At 41.4% G+C, this 22,493-nt stretch overlaps 1 protein-coding gene across 8 annotated transcripts in view; it reads left to right on the plus strand.

The window, feature by feature from the left end:
- The first annotated feature begins 15,324 nt into the window (after positions 1-15,324).
- Positions 15,325-22,493, plus strand: part of BMAL2 (basic helix-loop-helix ARNT like 2) — a 63,468-nt gene continuing 56,299 nt past the window's right edge. For all 8 annotated transcript variants that reach the window (XR_010921947.1, XR_010921948.1, XM_067559286.1 and 5 more), the window contains exon 1: positions 15,325-15,524. Coding sequence is in view for 6 of the 8 variants with exons in the window: in XM_067559286.1 (XP_067415387.1) it covers positions 15,479-15,524 (46 nt within the window). In the remaining 2 variants the exon portion in view is untranslated. The remainder of the gene's footprint in view (positions 15,525-22,493) is intronic.

Genomic DNA, 22,493 nt, shown 5'->3' on the forward strand with positions numbered 1-22,493 from the left:
CACTGTCAAGGTGCCTGGTGTACAGCTTTATTAGCCAAGGGAGCAAGGGGTAAGCAGGATCCCCCAGGATCACTATGGGCATTTCCACACCCCCGATGTGAATTTTTTGGTCAGGGGAAAAAAGTGCCCACCTGCATTTTAGAGAACAGCCCCCAATTACAAAATATGTGCACGTCATGCATCTTCCCAGACCACCCCACAAAGATGTTGGTGAAATGACCCTGGTGATCCACAAGGCCCTGCAGGACTATTGAAAAGTACCCCTTGCGGTTTATGTACTCGGTTGCTAGGTGGGCAGGCACTAAGATAGGGATGTGCATCCCATCAATGCCCCCCCCCCTGCAATTTGGGAACCCCATTGTGGCAAACCCGTCCACTATGTCCTGCACATTTCCCAAAGTCACTATCCTTCACTGCAGAAGTCTGTTGATGGCCCTGCATACTTGAATCATGGCTATGCCCACTGTAGATTTACCGACTCCAAATTGATTACCAATCGAGTGGTTATAGTTGGGGGTTGCCAGCTTCCAGAGAGCGATGGTGACTCTCTTCTCCACCGTCAGAGCTTGTCTCAAGCGAGTATTCATGTGCTTCAGGGATGGGGCCAGCTCTGAGCACAGTTTGAGGAAAGTTGCCTTTCGCATACGAAAGTTTTGCAGCCACTGGTCATCATCCCACAGCTACATAACGATGGGGTCCCTCCAGTCTCTGCTTGTTTCCCGGGACCAGAACCAGCACTCCATGGACTGCAGATGACACATTACAGCCTGCAGCAATTGGGAATTGTTCTGCTCGATGGCTTGTAGCAGGGCAGCTTCGGTGGCATCGAAGTTGCCTGTGCTTCGGCTTCTTGCCCTACTTCGAAAATACTCAATGATAAGCTACGATGTATTTGTGACGCTCACAATAATAGTGCAGAGTTGAGCTGGCTCCATGTCTCCGCAGCAATGGTGAGAACAGAGAGTAAAAAAACCGGTGCAAAAATACTTTTCCTGGTTGTTTGGGGGAAGAAGGGAGGAGGAAGCAGCGTTGCATCATGGGACAATGACATTCGTCCCAACAGCCACTGTGGGATAGCTACCCACATTGCACTGCTTTGAAAGTCGAAATAAGCATGGTGAGTGTGGACGCATGAGAACTGCGCAAACAGCGTGGTGTGTACACGCTGCTGCGTCTTCTAAAAATCGATGGGTGAAAGTTGACTTTAAGTAAGTCAACTTCACTCGGCAGTGTAGACATACCCTCAGAGCCCGGGCTCCAGCCCCAGCAGAAATAGCTATTTGTACCCTAATTTTAGTTCCTCAGGGTGAGCTCAACTCAGCTGAGCTGGACTCTGAGACTTGGTGCCATGGGTGTTTTTTTTGTTTTCAAGGTAGACCAAGTGTTTAGAATGAGATTCACAAAAGTCAGCATGCAAAGTGAGGAGCTGCCGAAATTAGCCAATGGAAGATGCTGACCAGAAGGATGTGTGCTAAATCCCACCCCCTCACTGAGACAGGCACCTAAGTTCAGACTGCAGGGAGGTGCCTTGCTCTGCTTGCAATTCTCAACCAGGAACCCCTCTTTGGAGTTAGGCACCTCTGCTGTTTTTGCAAGAAGCTGGGGGGTGGGGCAGGCAGGACCTCCCTCCAAACTTTTAGCCCAGTGGTTAGGGTACTCACCTGGGATGTAAGAGACCCCTAGTTAAAGTCCCCTTGTACCTGAGGGGGAGAAGGGTTTTGAACAGGGATCTGCCACCTCTCTGGTGCATGCCCTCACTGACCTATGGGATAGTCTGATGTTTGGCTCCCCTCAATCTCTCGTATTGAAGCTGTGGCACTGTAGATAAATAGAGTCATTGGAGCAGAGGGACTGGATCCCTGGTCTCCTACATCCTGTGTGAGTGCTCTAACTATCAGGCTACAGAGCCATTCACATGCTTCTGCTCTCTCTTGCCAATGACTCCCCCTCAAATGGCAGCGGGACTAGGAGCAGGGGTCTCCTACATCCCAGGTGAGTACTCTGACCAGTGGGCTAAATGTTATGAGGGAACGCCTACTCCTTCCCTGCCCCCAGCTGTTTTCTGCAGCTTTGAAAATCTTAGCCACGTTACTGATGTGTACAAAATATAGCACTTCAGTAAACTGTCTAGAAGACTTTCCTTAATCCGGTTGCGTAAGTGATGAAGGAAGAATGTATTTCACACTTTTGTAGTTCTTGAAGTGCATTATAGAGGTCACTAAGCCAAAGAGGCCGCCTACCCGATCGGGCCCTATGTGCAACACAGGCGACCAAATATCTATTTTCCCTTGTTTGCGACTTGCTTTGGGCCATAGGTGCCTGGACACCTACAGGAAGGCAACAGTGCCCATGTTCAGAGGCAGAAACTTAGGTATCTAGGAAATGTTTAGTGCAAAAACAGGAGCCTAAGCTCACTTGGCACCTACAGGGTTCAGTGGAGTTTTATGAATCACAATGGAGCCTAAACTCCTAGGTGTCTAAGGCCAGATGAAGTCTGAGGTTTAGATGCCTAAATACTATTGTGAATCTAGGCCTGGGAGTTTTGCCATTGACGTCAATGGGGTTGGGGCATTGTGCTGCATCTTTAGATGTGCTCAGAAAATAAATTACTATTACTCAAATATTTGAGATGGAGGCAAAAGGAAATAAAAGTAATATTTAACTGTACCGGAGACTAACCATTCATAATTTGAGGCTTGTGCCCAGTTATTAAACTTTTAAAATCTGGTTTGGAGGCAAAAATTTGGGGAGAGGGGTCAGACAATTTTTAAAAAAGCTATTTTTTCCATAGATATTGCTAAACTTGGTTATTTTATGTATTCATTTAACTGTTTTTGAAAGCATCCAGATGTAAAATATTTAATTGAATTATAATCTGGCAGCTAAATAAACAATCCTAAAAGTATGATTTTTCAAACCCACCTAAGGGATTTTGATGCCTTGAGCTCTTTAATTTTAGAAGAATTGGATATCCAAATTCCTTAAGCAACTTTGAAAATCTTACCTGTGTTATTCATAGTTACAAAATATAGTACTTTTCCTAATCCTGTTTTACAACCGATGAGGGAATAAAATACTTTGCACTTCTCTTATATCTCTAAGTACATTACAGGTGGGTAAATGCTATTAGTCTTAAACTTGCTGTATACTAAATTTTCACATTTTCTAAAATGAAAGAGAAGAGCTGTTGTGTTCATATAGTCCCACCATTTGAAAAGCAGAAGTAGTAAATGGGCATTTTCTGGCATTTATTTTTGCTTGATCTGTGAAAGATGGGATTGTTGCACAGTATTTCAACACCAAGAGAAAATTTTACTTATTTTAAAAAAAAATCCACATTGGATACATTACAAAATATCCTATTATTTAAATTTAACATATTAGAAGCCAGCTGCTAATTTTTCCCTGTTGCTAACTCAGGGATTCAGGGCTTAATATAAAACCATTTTATTCAAACAGCGTTGAACCCAAAGTTATATTAATGTGGGTTTTGAATTAATCTGCTAGTGTTAAAACAAGAAAACAGTGAAATCACTTGTCACTCAGACTAACCAATAGGTAAAGACCTGCAATTTGAAAATGTCACGTATAATGTACACTGAACAAACAGGAACAGTTCCTCAGCTAGTGTATATTGGCATAGATCCCTTAATGGAGCTTTTCTAATGCTAGCTGAGAATCTTGCCCATTGTGCACAAGTTATAAATTTTTTTTTAAAGTTCTGGAGACTCTACTATAGGTAACAATGCTTCTTTGGCAGAAGAGAAGAGTTACAGGAGGGTGACCTAACCACTGAACTGTTTAATATGTGGCATGCTAGCCAGTCATGTGAAAATAATGTTGTAGTCACTTGCAGTAGGTGTGACTAGAAACACCCACTGAAGAGATTAAAAAACAACCTGTGCCTGCTGTTTGGAGGAAGATGTGAAGCACTGCATATGCACGCATACACAGTAAGACCGTCTGTAGGGTAGAAACACTATGAATGGAAAAATGCAGTGAAAAATTCCAGCCCCCTTGTAGTTTGAAATTAAGATGGTTCACTCAATGTGCAAATGGCCCCTGCATACTTAAGCATCTAGTGATTTTATATTTTGCTGCACCCAAGGAATGTTATTGCAGCTTAAGTTAATTTATCAATTTTCTGTACTAATTTTTTTTCCAGGATAATAATTTGGCTTTCCCTTGACTCCTCCTACATTCCATAGGGCCACATCCCTCTTTTGGAGTTTGCTGACCTGTCTCAATTTTTTTGTGTGCTGTTGATTGGTACAGCAGTATACAACACCACGTAGAAGAGTTTGGCTTGTTTGTAGAATTTTGTAGATTTTTTTGTACAAAACATTCTCCACCTGTGAACCACAGAAGTAAATGGCCTATGGCAAATTCTTGTGGATAAGATGGCAGAATGCTGATGCTTTCCTATTTTATAGTAAATTTAGGATCTTCCTTTTACTTTGCATTCCTTTTTGACTCCAGTGGAGATAGTTGGTCACTGTATTCCCTCTGTAGCCTTGGATAGGTCACACACGCTGACTCAACTTCTTCATCTGTAAAATGGGGATGCTATTACTTAGCTATTTCACAAGGGTTTCCTTAATGAGATTGATTAATCTTTGCAAAGGGTCTTGAAGATAAAAGACAAACAGACACAGAGACATTAGGCTCTTTTGTTAGGTGAGAGGCATTCAGAAAATTATTTCAGGCCAGAATTTGGGCATCTCCCAGTAGCTAGTTTGGGCAGCTCCCCACCTTGCATGCTGACTGTATCAGAAATTTTAATGACCATGGGACAGCTCTTGATGCCCATTAAGACTGCATGGTGGAGCCCCACCAGTGTAAAGCAGACTTAAACTTGCCTAAGGATTTGTATACCCTAGAGTTTAACCCTGTTTATTCACTGTCCCTGCATTAGCTAGCCTTTCTGTACACATTAGTCTGGACAAACCATTTATCCTATAATACATTGGCTCTAGGGCAGCCGTTCTCAACTAGGGTCCATGACCCCCATGAGCAGGTTTCAGGGGGTCTGCCTAGCAGCACAGGCATTAGACACACTGGGGCCCAGGGCAGAAAGACTGAGCTAGCATGTTAAAAATAGAAGTGTAGCCTCGGCAGTGGGGATGGATGAGGGGCTAGTTGCCAGAGTATGATCCCATCTGAGACTGTAGGTACATATTCAGGTGGCTAGCGCCTCCTGCTTGTGATGCCATGGCTCCTCTTCCATTTTTTAGTATGCTAGCTTGATCAGAGCTAGGGTGGGTATGTCTCCTCAAGCTGAAATTTACACCCTCCCTGCAGTTGTGTGCAAGGCAGAACTTGACAGGACCCTCTTCTGCTCATGTAACAGCTAAGATATCTTGTTCAAACACTGGGATACACAAATAACTAGTACTATGGATACTTCTATTGCTCAGTGACACACTCTGCTACCTGACTGCTCTACGCTTTTGGCTTTTTTAAAAAACAAACAAACAAGAGAAGCTTGTATTAGCCATTTGAAAAACAGAAGTTGCTTGTTGCTTACATAAGGTGTCACATCCTATATTATATTTGTAAACTCTATTCAAGATGCACTAGTCCGTAAGGCGAGAAATGTGCACAATGGAAAAGACAGGACAAGAAAGATCCAGTGCACCTGAATAAAAATGACTATCTACTTATATAAATTAGTCTCCTTCTCCACCAATGGACTAGGCTCACCCTCCTTTATTCAGGACTAGCCACTGTTGCACAACCAGAAAACCAACACCCATTTATGAACGCATTTAAATGGGGAAACAAGTGGCATAAACAGTATTGGAGTGATGATTTTCCTTATTTAATATGCAGTGCTCTCTGCTTATATGCATAGACTCTGAATGCTGAGAAACATGGCATCAAGTAAGGGGGAGGTTTACACAAAAGAAGGTAATAAAAGGAGTGTGACACCCAGAAGTACTGACAAAAGACAATTATCTGGCCTAAGTCACAGGTCTAGTGAGAGATACAAAAAATTATATCCCTCTTACATGCCACTAGTCGGTATACACTCACTCCCGTGGCTACTCTTGAATCATATTAAAAAACAATCAAATACGGATAATATACTATAAACATTTTGTGTAATGAATCAGCCCTTGGCCTGTATTCAAAACTGAAAATACTCTTACTTTTTGAAGTATAGATTTGACCTCACTGACTGCTCTTATGGAAGTGGTGCTTGTATTTGATGCCCTTGTTCAGCTCTTGTAGGTCTATTATAATACTTAACTTGTTGGGTTTTATTACAGTGACCACACAGTTAACCCCGAGGGTTGGTATTTGCATTCTCCCAATAACATCTAATTTTACCATCCAATAATATTTAGGTTTTATTTTATTTCTCAGTGTTAATAAGAGTATGTGGTGTATGTATTTTAGGGGCATACTAGGTTCTAGATCACTATGACATATTATATCCTTAATACAGCCTAGCCCATTAAACACCTCATCAAATATTAATACTTTTATGCATCCTATTCTACAACCTAATTATACACTCATTTGATCAATTGAGTGGCAGACTGATGCTCAGCCCAGGCACCTCTGGGACTTGTTCCAATTCCAAACTCTACTGATTTAGTGTCTGTCATTTACACAGATATATCAATGTAGCTTTGCAACATGGGTTCATTTTGGTCCCAGTTTAGAAAAACACTTAAGTACATGCGTAAGTCCATCCATCTTCAGAACAGTACTTAAATATGTGCTGAAAATCAAGCATGTGTTCAGTCCTATTGATACCTTCCTAAATTAGGGCCTTTGTGCCCACTATATGAAATAAGTTTAATTTTGAATGTGAACATTAGACACTTGCTAATATTTTATATGGCTTTTTTGTATGCACTGGCTTTATTACATGGCATTGAGCATCAGTATCTATATTGAAATTCACATTTTTTAAAATGTATTTCCAGAAACACAAACCAATCCACTTTAGAAACTTGCTTTGTAAATTTAATAGACCCCCCCAAAAAAAACCCACCTTGTAAATCAAACCGGTCTTTGTTATTTGTATTCTGTTTATGCCTTTGTGCGCGTGTTTAATCAGATGGACTTTTGTCCAGTTTTAGCAATTGTGGGAAGCAAGTCAGAAGAGCTCAAATCAAAATTTGTTGGCCTGAATTTTGATGGTGGTGCATTGAGTCAAGGTTTGAGGTAACCAGATTAAGGGCATTTTTAAGACATACACATATTCTATTTCATGATAGACAAATCTACCTCGCGTCCTTATTTTTCAAGGAGATAAACTCTCCAGCTGTTTGAGAGTTTGTGAGGAAACTAACACCACTGAAAGCCAATCCTTGCCTTTATGTCCAAAAACTTATCCTTAGGGATGGCTAATTTGAAAGAAGAAACATCTCTGCACCTTTAGAGACAAAGCAGCAGAAAAATGAGATCTAATACATATGCTTAAACCAGCCATTGCACAAATGGAATCTAGATTCACATGGCTGGTGTAATTCACATGATTACAATTATTTAGCTCTGCACTGGGGCCTAGTAATTAATAATATTCATTCTAAAATCACTGGCCACTATGGCAATGTACAAACTTGACAATTTGCTTGGCCTCTTTTACACAGTTATTGAATAAGGATGAAAAGGAGAGCATTCTGTGTTAATTTCAATTGAATAAATATGCCTAGATACTCAACAATGATAACATGACCTTGTCACCGTACAACACTAAACAAGGCTTAGGCTTTTGGAATACAGAAACCTTCGTCTGCTTAGTCTGTCATGCACACGCACCATTAAAAGTCTTTTTGACCTTTTATTGAAGATACAGAAAAGGAAAAACAGTTAAAAGCATTTGAAATGACAAGTTGGGCTTTCATTTTAACAATATCCCTTTTTCTCCTCCACAAGAAACCCTCCTCATTCTCCCTCAACCCCATCTGACAGTCTCTTGGATAATATTAATGATTCTAATAACTTCTATTTTTATTGGGGGAAAAGAAAGCTAGGTGAAGTAGGCTGGAGCTGCTGTTGCTGGTAAAGTTCAATCCTGTTTCCCAGGTAACAAAACAAGACACACACACACAAACAAAAAGAGAGAGAAAAGAACAGCAAATATAGAAAATGCAGCTTGTATCACTGATGCCGATCACTCTTACCTTGCAACCTCACTGCTGAAGTAGCACACACACCCAGCACAAAGCCTTAGCGTCTGATGAAGTATCCACCTCAAAAGGCCTGGAGGCCCGGGGTGCACCTGCAGAAGGAGACAGGGAGCAGGAATTTAATTAGAAGAGGCTCATCTGGGAAGGAACAGGCAGGGCCTAAATAAGCTAGGAAGCTAGTGTAAAAGGAATCTGCAGAGAAGGAAGCTACAGTCATTCCCTGGGTGAAGGGAGGTGTGTCAAGGCTAGAAAGAGTAGACCATGGTTACTCCCTGAAAGGAGGAAGTTGGAAGGCTGGTAAACCCAGAGAGTGTGGGGAGGCAAAAAGGTAGAAGAAGGCTCAGGGGAAAAGTAGCAAGGAATAAGAGTTCAGACTTTGGCTGCTGATTAGAGAGCAAAAGGAGAGGGATAGGAACAAGAAGAAATTAGGTGGGGAAGGGCTGATAGCAGGAACCACAGTGTATCATCCCAGGTGATGATTGGCTTTTAGCCAAAGCTGGTGGAGGTGAGGATGTTATCTGGATCTCTCACTCTGGCCCTGTCTGATCAGGACATCTCTCAGAAGCAAGAAGACAGAGGTCCAGGGTGGATCCCAGGAGATAGTGGAGATGGCAGCCATAATGTCAGTTCTCTCCTCGCTATCAACCCATCTTCTAGCCCGCTGCTCATTCTTCCCATGAAGTCTTTTTTTTTTTTTAAAGGACTCCAAAAGGAAGTAATGGGTGTAATAGCTCATCCTCATTAATTTGTCCACCAATTAGACCTGATTTCTGTCTCGACAGGTTATGGATCCCCCAGAGGCAATAATCAGTCAGTTGGATAATACAGCAAAAGTTTATTAAGGAATATGGGGTACACGCTGTAATACTGAATACGTAGCTTAAATGATTATCATATAAAGCAGGCAGAGAAACAGGCAAAGCAGTTACTTTTTATATCTCACCACTAAGCACAGAAGGAGTCGCATGTCGTTCGATACAGGCCGGCTTTCACGTTTCGCGCTCAGAGTACGGGAATGGGAGAAGCGGGGCGGTCCAGGTGATCAGGCTGGTGAACGCTTTCGCAATTTGGGCATGGGGCGTACCCCTTTTTATACTAGAGAATGCATCACAAGTTTGGTAGCTTTGGATTGGGGGAGGGATATACATTAGTACGTGCCAGACTATGACGAGGCCTGTGGCCTTGGGTAGAGCTGTTATGGCACGGGATACATAGCCCGTTATCGGTGGGCAACAAAGCTAGCTGAGAACAACATAGGCACTGGGGTGCGTAGGTGATTTTCTTATAACAGCATAACAACTAACTGCTGTAAACAACAGATGCAGTCTAATAAGGTCAGGTCACGGTTTTACTGTTGGCACCGAGCGGGCGGGGGGCGAGGGGTGAGCATATGCTGGGAATTCTGCTGCAACAATTTCCAACACACCAATTTTCGTCCATTGATTTCTAGTCCCACACTTCTCTTGGTTACCAGACATTATTAACAGCACAGTCTTTCAGCTATATCAGTAGCTACTTTTGTTTGAACTAATTCAGTCTTTGTTTCCCATTCATTGTTACAGATTATTGTAGTGTTTCATGAACCTTTACCACTTTTCACCAACTGAGCTCATACTGGGCATAGGTCTGCCATGCCCCAATTCTTACAACAGTACCCTAGATCAGTGGTTGTCTCTAAAATTGCACTTAAATACTATCAAATTCACAATAATGACTGGGCACTTGCATGTTTAAGAAAGATTTTATGCACAAGTCCCCCTGTTTTTAAGACTTCTGCTGGACGTACTGTTTTTGTTGTCCTGTAGTGCTGCAGTGGCAGAATGTGGGTTTTCCACAGTTAGTTTAATCAAAACAAGCCTATGAATGTAGATAGCTAGATAGATCAATTGCAAAGTGCACTCCAGAAGTTGAGGCAGATATGAGTAAGTGGCCCAATAAAAGGTGCTTTCTACTGTCTTGAAGGGGGACTAGGAACAAAACAAATGTATGAACACTGTCACTCAGAGGACTCAACAGGAACTACAGGCAGCACTACTGGAGAGCCAGAATAGCGCTGTTGTACATGATCAGGCGAACGTTTCAAACTATGTAGACATTATCCCTAATATTAATTAGGTACTAGAATTTTTACTTCAATTTGAAATAAGTTATTGCATAGTTTTAGTTCTGACACTCAGCCTCAGGACACCAGCAATGGCATTTTAATTTGGATTAAAACAAGGACGAAACTAAACACATAAAACCAAGTAAGAGTCAGACATGCAAACAATAAGAGAAGAACATGAGAAACCCTGGCAAAATAGCGTAAACCAGAATAAGTAGAATGTAGAGAAATGCCAAGTTAGCCACTCACAGCAGAAACAATATTTCATTTTCATTTACTCTACAGAATGCAATAGCCTGATAATTGGGACAATCACGCTCACTTATAGGACAGCCAAACTGAAATGACAAATGATCAGAAGATTTTTCCCAGCCTATTGTGTTATATGAATAATAATAATAAACAAATGTTAATTGTAAAGAATTCCTAGAAGACAGCAGCTTTTTATTACTGCTGTTTGCTGGCCACTCTTACAGCTTTTTTATTACATTTAGGATCGGAGTGACTCTCAACTACTTTCCTGCATCCTAAACTCCTTTGACCAAACTGATGGATGACAAATGGTGGTGTAAATTATACACCAGGAAGATGGTAGGATTCAAATTTACTGTAACGTAAACTTTGAGGAGATAGGAGTTCCATGGTCTAAGGGTGCTGAAGAGTGCATAAGTAAGAAGGGTGTGGTTGCAACCAACAAGAGCGGGTTAGGACTGGTCTACACAAGTTTTTGTACCAATGTAATTATATTGGTTTAGATATTGTTAAATTCATGCAACCCCTCCACCGTGACACAGATACACCAGTATAAAGGTGCTTATATCAGTCTAGCATATTTTGATACATTTATGGGAATAAGCTATACCGCTCTAAGGTTCCTTTATACCAGTATTACTGCATCCACATGAGGGGGTGCACTGCTTTAACTATATCTGTTTCTAAACTGATATAATTAAATCAATACAAAAACTATGTAGACAAGCAAGAATAGTGGGCCAGTCTTTAACCTGCCTGGCTTTTGCTTTTGTTGTTGCAATTGTTCCTTTATACTCTTCCTTTGATATGTAAATTACAAGGACATCCACACAATTACATAGGTGTAAATTGATTACCGAAAATTTGGACCACTATTTACATCTGATTCTGGCTGCTTGTGCTGCCTGGCTTAGCAAAAACTGGCAATTTGAAAGTGAAAGCAAGACATTCAGAAGACAAAGCTTTCAATGGTCTTGTGTCAGAAGGACTGTTATTGACTTTTTTGCCATTTTAAGATATGGACAGAGTTAAGGCACAGGATTTTCTTTGCACCTTGTAATCTTCAAAGATCAGAGGGAGTCATATCTGGTGCTTAAAGAACATGACTGGGAATGAAAGCTGCTTGGTTCTTTTCCCAATTCTGCTACTGACTTAGAGGCTTGTCTACACTACAAAGTTAGGCTGATCTAAATCAACTTGTTTTGACTTAATTTTGCATGTGTACACCTAAATTTGCCTCCCATCAATGTAAGCACCCTGTTACAATTATACAATAACACCACCTCCTTGAACGAGGCAGAGGCAGAGTCAACCTACTTACATTGATGAAGTGGGAGCGCAGACACTGTATTGCCTGTGTTGACCCTAACAATCCTCCAGCAGTTGTTCCGCAATGCCACTGTCCCCACAACAGTGGTCACTCTGATAACAATTTTGAACTCTATTGCACAGGAGTCACAGACCCTGTAAACCTGCCCCATCCCCTTTAGAATTCCCAGCGTATTTTTGAAATGCCTTTTCCTGATTGCCTGCCTTGCCAAGCACACCTACTAGCCCACCTTTGTGGGCATCTGACCCGGCTGGCTCCACACACACACAGGGTTGCTAGACGTGCTCCTGCCTGGAGTAGGAAAGTAGCCTTGGATCTCCTCGGTCTGTGGGGAGAAGAGACTGTGGAAGCATAGTTAAGGAACAGCCAAAAAATAGATAGCTACATGTGGATTGAACAGGGAGTGCTGAAATTGGGGCATGACAGGGACAAACAGCAGTGCTGCATGAAAGGCACTTTGGCAGGCATATTAGAAGGCGAGGGAGGGCAGCAACAAACCTGGGGTCACCTCGTAGACTTTCTACAACAAACTTCATGCCATACGAGGCAGTGACCCCACCAGCACCCTGCATACAACTGTGGACACTTCATGGAACCCTGACACGGAGACCCCTGCAGTACATAGCAATGATGTGGGGGAGACCCAGAGGGAGACATGAGCCATGTGATAAGCCAGGAGCTGCTTGAAACGCCACTGGAGTCAAGCTAGGTGAGTGCTGATGAACCCCCTGACAAAGGGGAAAGGGAGCTCATGTAAGTGTGTACATGTATTATTTGTTGTTAGCATTTTTTGCTTTTTTGTTGCCTGAAACTTCCCTCTGTCCCTCACCATTTAAAAATGGTACCCATCCCATCTGCGCATTTAGAGAACCAAAGCACTGAGTTTTGATTGCTCACTTTACTTGTAAAATGTCAAAAAATAAATTTTAAAACATTCGTATGACAATCCGGTTACACAATCGACATCAGGTCAGTGTCCTGTGCTTGGAGAGAGGGAGAAGAAAGAGGTAGAGGCGGCATCCACTTTTTGTTTCTTTGGCTTGCTGGGCTAGGCAGCAGGGGCTGTATGGAGTACTTTGTTTCTCTGAGTAGGGTTGTCCCTTTTCTCCTCTTGATTAAGCAATCTTGATTAAGCTTTCGTGGAGATACTCCGCACTCCTCTCCTGAACATTTCTAGGGATGGTGGCCTTGTTTCTTCCCCTGCAAAGGAGATTTCCCCACACCACTCTGGGATGAGTTCAGCGGGCACAACTGGAGTAAACAAGCTAACAGCATATCAGCCCAGGCAGTTTCTGGGCACCAGTAGCAGCTGGGCTCTCTGTTCCTTCGTCACCCTCAGGAATGAGATATTGGCCAAAATTACCACTGCCTATGAAAACACTGGCAACGTGCACTGCATTTTCCCTCTACTCAAACCCAGGGGCATACAGCGTCTAAACCTTCCGTGCAACAGACCTCATCCCTCTGCTCTCTCCTAAGCCATATTCACCATGGCTTGAGCTGCAGAGAGGTGCTCTAACAAGGTGCTGCAAAGCTAAAGTGACAATTAGCATTTCCTATTAAAGGTATCTATGGGAATAATGTAAGGGAGTTTTGAGACTTAGCTTTCCCTTTCCACTGTAATGGTAAATCTAATCCTGTATCTTTCTGTTTTAATTAGCAACCCCTGGTGTGGTGGCCTTTAGAGATACCTCCTCCACACCTGCTGAACACCAGTTCCTGATCAGGCAAAGAAAGAAGAGGACTAGGGAAGATATGCCTGTAAGATCCCTCAGTCCTGTGCAGTGAACACAGTGGTTGGCGGGACCACATGGAGTAGGCCTAAGAATGGAGAAAGTGGTTGCTGCAGGAGAGACACAGGAGAGACAAGATGTGCATTGGGAAGTGCACCAGGACCTCCTGGGCTTGCTCAGGCAACAAACACAGAGATTACAGAGCATTAACAAGCTATATGCTCAGAAACCCCTCTCACAGCAGCCTTTCTGATCCATGGCAAACTCCAGGCTGCTGCTCCCTATATCCCCCAACATAACAAGTGGGAGAATGGTATAAATCCTTTCCCCTACCATTCCATTCCAGGGGAAAACAAGGAGAACCATAGCTACACCTACACCTGTGACAAATATAGGAATCTATGCAATATCTTTGGGGAACAGATTGTATTAAGTTTATGAATGGTTTATGGATTGCTGTTGGCCAGATATTGCATGCAACTCTGGGTGGGGAGGGTTACCACAACTCCTTCAGGAACCAAAAACAGTGGGAAATGATTAAGGTAAATCACTTAGGTACCAACCCTGGGGAGGCTTACATGTACTGATTCAAACTGGACTTTCTGGAGACCAACAGAGAAGGAGCTTTTGATATAAAAAGGTTTGATTTAAACTGACTCAGGGCCTTGGACAGCACCTTCTGTCCAAGAGAGGCCCCAACCTTTGCAGATGGGTTGAAAACACTTTAACCTACTAGAGTCCATAAGATTGATGGGTGACTCTTGGTATGATTAGTGTGTGTTTAAATCTGTTTATTGTTTTTAATTATGATTTCTTTGTAATGCTTTTGCCTTGAGACTAAATCTGCTTGCTTAGAAAGAGCTGTGTGATAACTTGTGACTGCTGGCAATACACTGTTTTTAGCCCCCCGAGAGAAAATGCAGTGCACATTTGCTGCCCATTAGGCAGACTGGCTTGCTGGGATATCACAACATAAGGCAGGAAGCTGTGCAGCCTTAAAAAGCAGCCCCTCAGTCAGAAGGAATTGAAACAAGGTCCCTGCCCAGAGACCTGTGGTGGCTGGAGTCCTGAGTGGGCACTTCTGGAGTGGACCACAGAGGAGGAATACAGATGCAGTTACATTGAAACTGTGACAGCAGTGACCTGTGAAAACCACAGGATCAGCCACATAGTTTGTAGCGTGACTGAAACACACTAATATGTTTTTAATACATAAACATACATGTTTATTGTTTACTTGGGTTTTAAAGTATGGGTCTCTGTCTTACAGCGCTGCTAAAATGTTTTTAACTTGTGTTTTTCACTTTGATGTTGTTTTCTGTTTCTTTGCACACAACAGAGTACTAGTTTTGGAAACTCAGAGTATATTCATTAGTTTACATGAAGTATAATTACTGCGAGGTGCCCTGATACCGTGTCACAGTGTGCTCAGGCTTTGTGGCTTTGGACCTTACTTGGGTACAGCTGCTGGTTGGGGGCCAAAACCAGGGCAGCTGGCGGCAGAGGGTGAGGGGCGTGGGGACCTGCAGGGAAGGGGCAGGAGGATATTGTATTGTTTGCACCCCCCTGAGGCTGAGCTTCGCGTGCACGGGGGCGGGGCTTGTCTCCCTAGCAGGGCAGGGCAGGGCAGCAGGCTCCCGCCCGTCTCAGCCCCGACCCTCGTGCCGCGCTGGAGAGGCAGCCACAGCACCGCCGCCATCCCCCGCCCGCTCGGACGCCGAGATCCCGCGAGAAGCGCGCTCAGGCCTGGGGGGGGGCGGGACTGGCTGTGGCTGTGGCTGGCCGCGAGTCCGTGGTGAGCTCGTCTTGAGTCGTGCAGCGCGAGACCCGGCCGCCGCCGGGCGGGCTCGCCTCGTCCCGCTCTGCTCCATGCCGCTGGGGCCGCGGCGGAGGGGGGCAGGGGACGCTCGCCATGGCCGAGGCGGGGCCCGCGGAGGAGCGGAGGGCGGCGCCGGCAGGTCAGAGAGGGGGAAGCCGGGCTGTATCGGCAGTGAGCGTGACAGACGGACAGATAGACAGACAGCGGGGCTGGGGGACTCCTGCCTTGCCCGTTCTGTCATGTGTGTGTGTGTGTGTGTGTGTGTGTGTGTACACATACATACATACACACACACTTAATTTGTGTGTGTATTTTTGTATCCCGGGTGTGTCTGTCTACATACACACACACCCACATAATTGTGTGTGTTATCCTGGATGCGTGTGTGTAGTTTTGTATCCCATGAATGTCTGTGTGTGTATATTTAATAAATACACACATAGTTCGTGTGTGTGTGTGTTGTTCTGGGGGTTGTGTCTGTGTCTGCGATGTAGCCCGTGTGTATTTTTGTATCCCGATATGTAAATACACACATACGCTTGGGCGTCTGTGTGTTGTGCCCATGTGTGTATGTGTGGTATATTATCCCACTATCCTGCCGCTTTTCTTGAATTCATACTGTTGTATCGCCCTCTCGTTACTTTCACAAGCATACTTTTTCTAAGGCTAAATACCCGCTCTCTGGCCGCACAGTCACCATCCTGCCAGCTCCTCCCTTGCCCATGCAGTCCTACTGAAAGTCTTAAACGACAGAGCACCTGCAGGGTTGGATCCTGTTTTGTTCCTCCTGTGCACCCACACATAGCTCCTATGCTAATTAGTCACACACTGATCTGGTTTATCCTCACTGCTATAATCACGTATCCACACTCAGATAGCCTGAGCTAAATATCTTCTTTTTTTATTTCTGGTCTGTAATGCACTGTTTTTGTTTTATTTAGTGGTTGAGGTACACTTTCTAATCTATACTTTATTGTTTTGCTTTATACAGTGTGTGTGTAAATAGGTCTATTAAGTATCAGCTTTCTGATGTGTATTAATTTAATCCATCATCTGAAATGTGGTGTTTCTGTTGTGTGTGAATACTCTGAGGTTTCATGTTCTTTGTTCTCCACCATAAATCTCTGGAGCTGAGTTTAGTTCAGTACTGAGCTAGCAGCAGCAGTTTGGGCTCTTTCTGCTTTGAAATGTATATGTTTCTCCTTTTCATGATTTCCATCTGAGGAAAGAAATAGATGCTTTGTACCCAGCTGTAAGGCACAGAAGAGAGAGAGTGAATTCTTGCTCCAACTGTCACTTGTAGTTTGCTTAGTTATTACTATGCTTTTTGGTATTGGTTTTTTTGTGTGTGTGTGTGACAATTCTAGTTGCCTAGAAATAGGTCGGTATTTTTTTTCCTGATTCTGTTTCCTGTCTGGTTTATGGAAACTAGACAGCATTTGGTTGTTTAAATGTGGGTGTGATTTTTTTTTTTTTAAACAAGCAATCTAGTCTTCAAAACAAAGTGATATTTATTTTTATAACAGGTGGGATTTTTTTTTTCTTGACAGCTTTCATGAAAATCAGTTCAAAAGAGGAAAATATATTTGATGCATATTGTATACCTATTGTAAGGAAAGAAGGAAATAGAAGTAAAAACAAAACACTGCATTTGCACAGCTTTTTTTTTCCTCATGAAGAAGCACCCATAGGAAGGAAATGAATCATAGGGTCCCATATTTTATATGTTCTATACTCTTGTCAGTTTCCACTATCAAATTGCTGATACTTGTTCACATTGCTTCTTTAAGATCTTTTGACCAGTTACTATATACATTTTCTTACTTTTATTAAGTTATAAATATCTTAACTTGTACTAAAGACTGAATTTTTTACTCCAAAGATTATCTTTTTACATTATTATTGTTAGTGAACTTGTATGAATTAAGAAAACACTAAATTAATGTCAATAGTCTAATTAAGACACAAACTCCACAGTGTGCTAGAAATGAGAATATATCATCATGCAAACCCTGAGTAAACAGATGGACTCTGCAGGACCATTGGGGAAGGTGAAACCAAGAGCCAATGTATACCACCAAAAACTCCCTGATTGAAATTCTGGACCTATTCAAGTCAATGTGAGTTTTGCTGTTGACTTCAGCAGAGCCATGATTTTGCCCTCAATCACTGGAATATAGGACTCACAAGAGAGCAGCTAACATCAGTTCTCCTAATAGGATTGGTGTGGAGATATGTTTTCTCAGTTTGGATCCAAGCTAAATTGTACTTTGTAGATTTCTGTTAGCACCTTGAGTTGTACCTGGAAGTGACTAGGGAGTCAACGAAGACTTGAAAGTGCTGGCATAGTATGTTCTCTGTGGCTAATTACATTAATACTTATTTAAATACATATATACCTATTGGGCCAAACCCATATATGTAGTTCAAACCTATTTACTAAATATGTCTCTGGTTTATATGATAACATCACTGTGGGTTTTGACTACCACTTATTCAGAGCCAGTGATGGCTCTGTGAATTTTTTGTTGAGGAAATACCAAGTGCATAAAATTGTCTGTATTAATAATTATTGGTGTAAATATATTTCTGTGACAAAGGGTGGCATACTTATTTTTATTTTCTGTAGTTTTGTTTTTAAAAAATAGAAAATCATAAACACTTAACAGGTTAAGCCAAAATCATGAAGTTTCTGATCTGTTTACTGTCATGTATGTGATGGGTTCATTACTGGGGTCTCGATTTCTTGCTTCCCATTATGAGTGGTGGGTTTGTGTTTCTGAGTTGTAATAACCTAAGTTAATTTGTTCACTTTTTGTAATAGGCATCTACTACTTTTGCCATTGAATCTCTTTAAAAAAATGGACACAACTTTGAGTGAAATTTTGTTCTGGGCTGTGATCTGAATGCTAAATTTCAGTGTGAATAATCTGACTTTTTTATGTTAAAATTTAAAGGATATTTAATGCATACCCTCTCCCTATTAATAAAACATTGTTGCTGAAATTTTTCAGTATATACAATTCAGGAGATTCGAAATGATAACTGTCAAAGCAACAGTAACTTTGCTCCCCACACAATACAGTGTGTAATATTTTGTTTCACTGCATGGGGTAGTAGTTTGTCTTTGTTGAATAGATGCAATTTCCTTATTTTTGAGTGTGTCTCAGCAGTAATGATTCATTAAAATAATTTTAGAAAATTAATCCTTTTTAATAAAAAAGTAACCAGAAAGAATTTAAATGACCTATCAAACAGCGCACATTTATTTGGATAGTCTCACTTGTGATCCTATATAAATGTGTCAAATGATTTAATTAAACAAAGTTATCTTAAGTCTTCAAAAGTAATTACTGATTTTGAGTGCCTTAAGTTTTGAGTGGCCTTTAAAAGGGCAAATTAGGCATTTTGAATAGTGTCTTAAGTTGGACACTCATGATCATTTGTGTTTTGGAAAATTTAAACCAACTGTGGTTTTCTGTTTGTGGATGTCTAGGTTTACATATGAGTTGTTGCCTGTGTCTGGGTGACTGCACTCTATGCACATTTTGGGCCACAATATGAAAACCCTGAAGTCAATGGGAGTTGTGAGGTTTTACAGGATTGGGCCATTTAATTGATAAAGAACAGTCCACTCTCTTAATACATTCATTTCTAACTTATTTCTTGTTGAAGCTTGCTTTCTTTGCTCAAATCTACGAATGTGCCAGGTCTGAACTACTAAAATATTCTGGATTAATCTGACCATAAAAAGCATCTGAATGTTTTCTTAAACATGAAAAAACACCTTTTTTTATGCTCTGATAACTCAAGAACTGCTGATAGAATTTTCTTCAAACATAAAAAATTCACCTCTGGACGAAGAACAAGCATGAGAGAGGGTTCAGAGTAATTTCCCTCCCACCCCTCCAAACCAGGATTGGCATGAAAATGCCTTTTCATCTTTAAATTATAAGAAAGGAAATGCTGACACAACTAACTATACATAGCAACAGCCATAGTAGTGCGAAGGAGGAAGTAATTGCACAAGAGTTAGAAATTTCCAGTGTGTGCCCCTGTCCGTAGAATATGAAAAATGCCATAGACAAATTTAAAATATATCTACTTGGTTAGTTATGTTATTTATTACACTCCAAATCAGTCCATCACCTAGGTTATTAAAATGTTCTTTTTAAACTGTGGGTGAGGTGGGAAGCGTGTGTGTATCAGGGGGAGAGGAGTGCTGAAAATTATTTCTTTGCAAAATCCCTAATAGCTAGTCTCTCATTTTTCACTGATTTTTTCCCCCTCAGTATTTAAGTGTATAAACTTAATTTGGGGTGTTTTTGTCCTCCTAAACAGATATTTTATATAGTCAAAATAGATGTTTTGAAATTAAAGTACATTAGTATTTTAGGAGGCAATCCGAAGAGGTGTAAATTATAGCTAACTACAGTGTTAGCGTGTTAGTTTATAACACTTTTACCAAGTGTCTGTTTTCTCTGTTTGTGATACATTTGTACTGATCTGATGGTCTTTGCTATTGTAAAATTTCTTTGGAGAGAAAATGACTTTTCTGTGTCGCATCCACTTTCTTATCTGCATTTTTTGCCTTTTGATATTTTTAAAAGCAAAATTGTGCTTACTTTGTACAAATAAGCACGTTTCCAAAACACTTGCACGGAGTTTAAGTGAGATCAGAAACAGGCCATATACATATAAGGGGTCATTTACCTATCCATTGAATGCAGCCACAGAAATTCTGTGCCAGTATAGGGAATCTGGCAGCGTTTTGTACTGGCAAAACTACCTGTGTGCGCGTAGGGGTTTCGTTTTGGTTTTGGGTTTTTTTTTGGTATTTTACTTGGAGTTTAAAAAAAAAATTGGGGGTAGGTAGCATATAATTACTCTGATTGGTATTTGTTGTTTCAACTTATTTAAAATATTATAACTTATAGCGAACTTGGGAAAGATGTTTAAAACTTGTATTGTTTTTTTAAAAGCTGAGATTTGGTTATACATACAAATATTTAATTGTAAGCATTAAGCATTTTGGGGGAGGGATAAAGGTATACAAAATATGAAGAGATGAAAAAAATTTTTAAAATTAAATCATAATTAGCGTCCTTTTGAATGTACTTGTGTGTGTGTGTGTGTGTGTGGTGTGTGTGTAAAATACCTCTTTGTATAGAGAAGAAGGATGGTGCAGTGGGTAGGATGTTAGCCTGGGACTGGAGACCCAGGTTCAATTTCCTGCTCTATCACAGACTTCCTGTGGGACCTTAGACAAGTCGCTTAAACTCTATATATCTCGGTTCTCTATCTGTAAGAGTGCTTCTCACTCGTAGGGCTGTTGTAAGGATAAATGCATAAAGGGTATGTCTATACTGCTGCGGCTGTTTTGGCGCTGCCAGATCGATGCCACAGGATTGATTGAGCAGGCAGTGGAGACCTGCTCAATTGAGCCCGGAAATGATCTCTGGTCGATGCTGTAAATCCACTCCCGTGAAAAGCAAAGGCTGCATTGAGCGGAGGGCGTTTTGCGTCAGCGCAGTGCAGTGAAGATGCCATGGTAAGTCAAAGCTAGTAAGTCTACAGGAGATACACAGGCTACACTATGTAGCTTGTGTATCTCCTGTTGACTGCCACTGGTAGTGTAGACCAGGCCAAAGATTGTGAGAGAGAGTGACACTACAGCAGCGTTTCTCAATTGGTGTTCTGCGGAACTCCGGTGTTCCGCGGGAACACTGTTAGGGTTCCACGAGCAGCTGTTCTCCGCGCCGCCGCGAGCAGCTGTTCTCCGCGCCGCCGAAAAAGGGAAGATGTCCCGGATTTTTCGGCGGAGGGTATCAAGTGTAAGTGTAATTTAAGTGTAATTTAATTGAGAAACGCTGCCCTAGTTGTTTGGATATAATTTGCTTATTTCGACATTTTTTTTGGCCCCATATGTAAAAATACTGTTAAGAGTTTGGGGGGTTCCGCAATTATTTATGGAGTTCAAAAGGGTTCCGTGGCCAAATTTAATTGAGAAACACTGCACTACAGTAATGGAGGCCATATAAGTACCTATGATGATAGTATTCTACAAGATCATTTAAAACACGATGGAGCTTTTCTACCATAGCTGAAAATATTAATTTAAATTTATCCCAAGCAGAGCCTCTTTGGAGAAGAGAATACTCCCTGAACTGAACAATGGATCTTGCTATGAAACATTTACACTACAGTGATGAGTGCTGTAGCTTTGTGAAGAGCTTTCATCTGCTCCATGCTCAGTAAATGTCAGATATCCAAATGCTTATACATTATGCTTTGGTCTTGATGCTTTAGAGCTGTTTAACTGATGTTTCTCTTGCTTCTGCTTGTAGTTCTTTATCATCCTAAAGGTTCTTAAGGGAAGAATTAATCAAAAGCTCTATGCTGTACCTGATAAGAGTCAGTACTGGTTCCTTACTGAAAATCTTTCTAATTAAGACCTGCTTGGTATGAACTATTTTTATTCAGGTTTCTATGCTATCCATTGCTAGAGATACTGGGTGGCACTTAACAAACCTGAGCACCACTTGAAAACTTTTTTTTATGTAAGTTCCTTTAACTGATAATTTATGCTGATTTTCTTAATACAGCCATTTTTTCATTACAAAAGAAAAGGTGGGTGGTGGTGTTAGAAGGGAAAAAATTAGATGTAGTTTTCACAATACACCAGATATTCGTCTAAGAAAAAATATTGTTGTTTTGATCTTATGGTACTCAGAGGACAAATCTGGAGCATTATAAATGACCAGCCATACCGTTACATTCGATTCTGTTTCTCTAAGAGGAAGTGGTTTAAAAAAAAGGTCGGCTGTCTGTGTATAAAAGAGTATTTAAATTAGTGGTTCTGTTCTGTCATGCTTTATTACTGGATGAAAGGATCTGTTGTACGGAAAGCAATCTAATCTTTCATACACTCAGGTTTTTGGTTACTCAGTGCCCTTTCATGTATATATAAGAATGGTATCCTTCAATAATGTATGCCCCAAAATGTTTTTTTCTAAAAACTTGAGGTTTACCATGTAGATTTCATTATCTATATTTACTATGTAAATGTGACTCAAAGCTAGAGATGCTCTTCTCATATGCTCTTTTT

Source organism: Emydura macquarii, unplaced genomic scaffold (assembly GCF_026122565.2).
Source record: "Emydura macquarii macquarii isolate MOO-44397 ecotype Brisbane River unplaced genomic scaffold, CSIRO-AGI_Emac_v2 contig_2205, whole genome shotgun sequence".
Lineage (NCBI taxonomy): Eukaryota > Metazoa > Chordata > Testudines > Chelidae > Emydura > Emydura macquarii.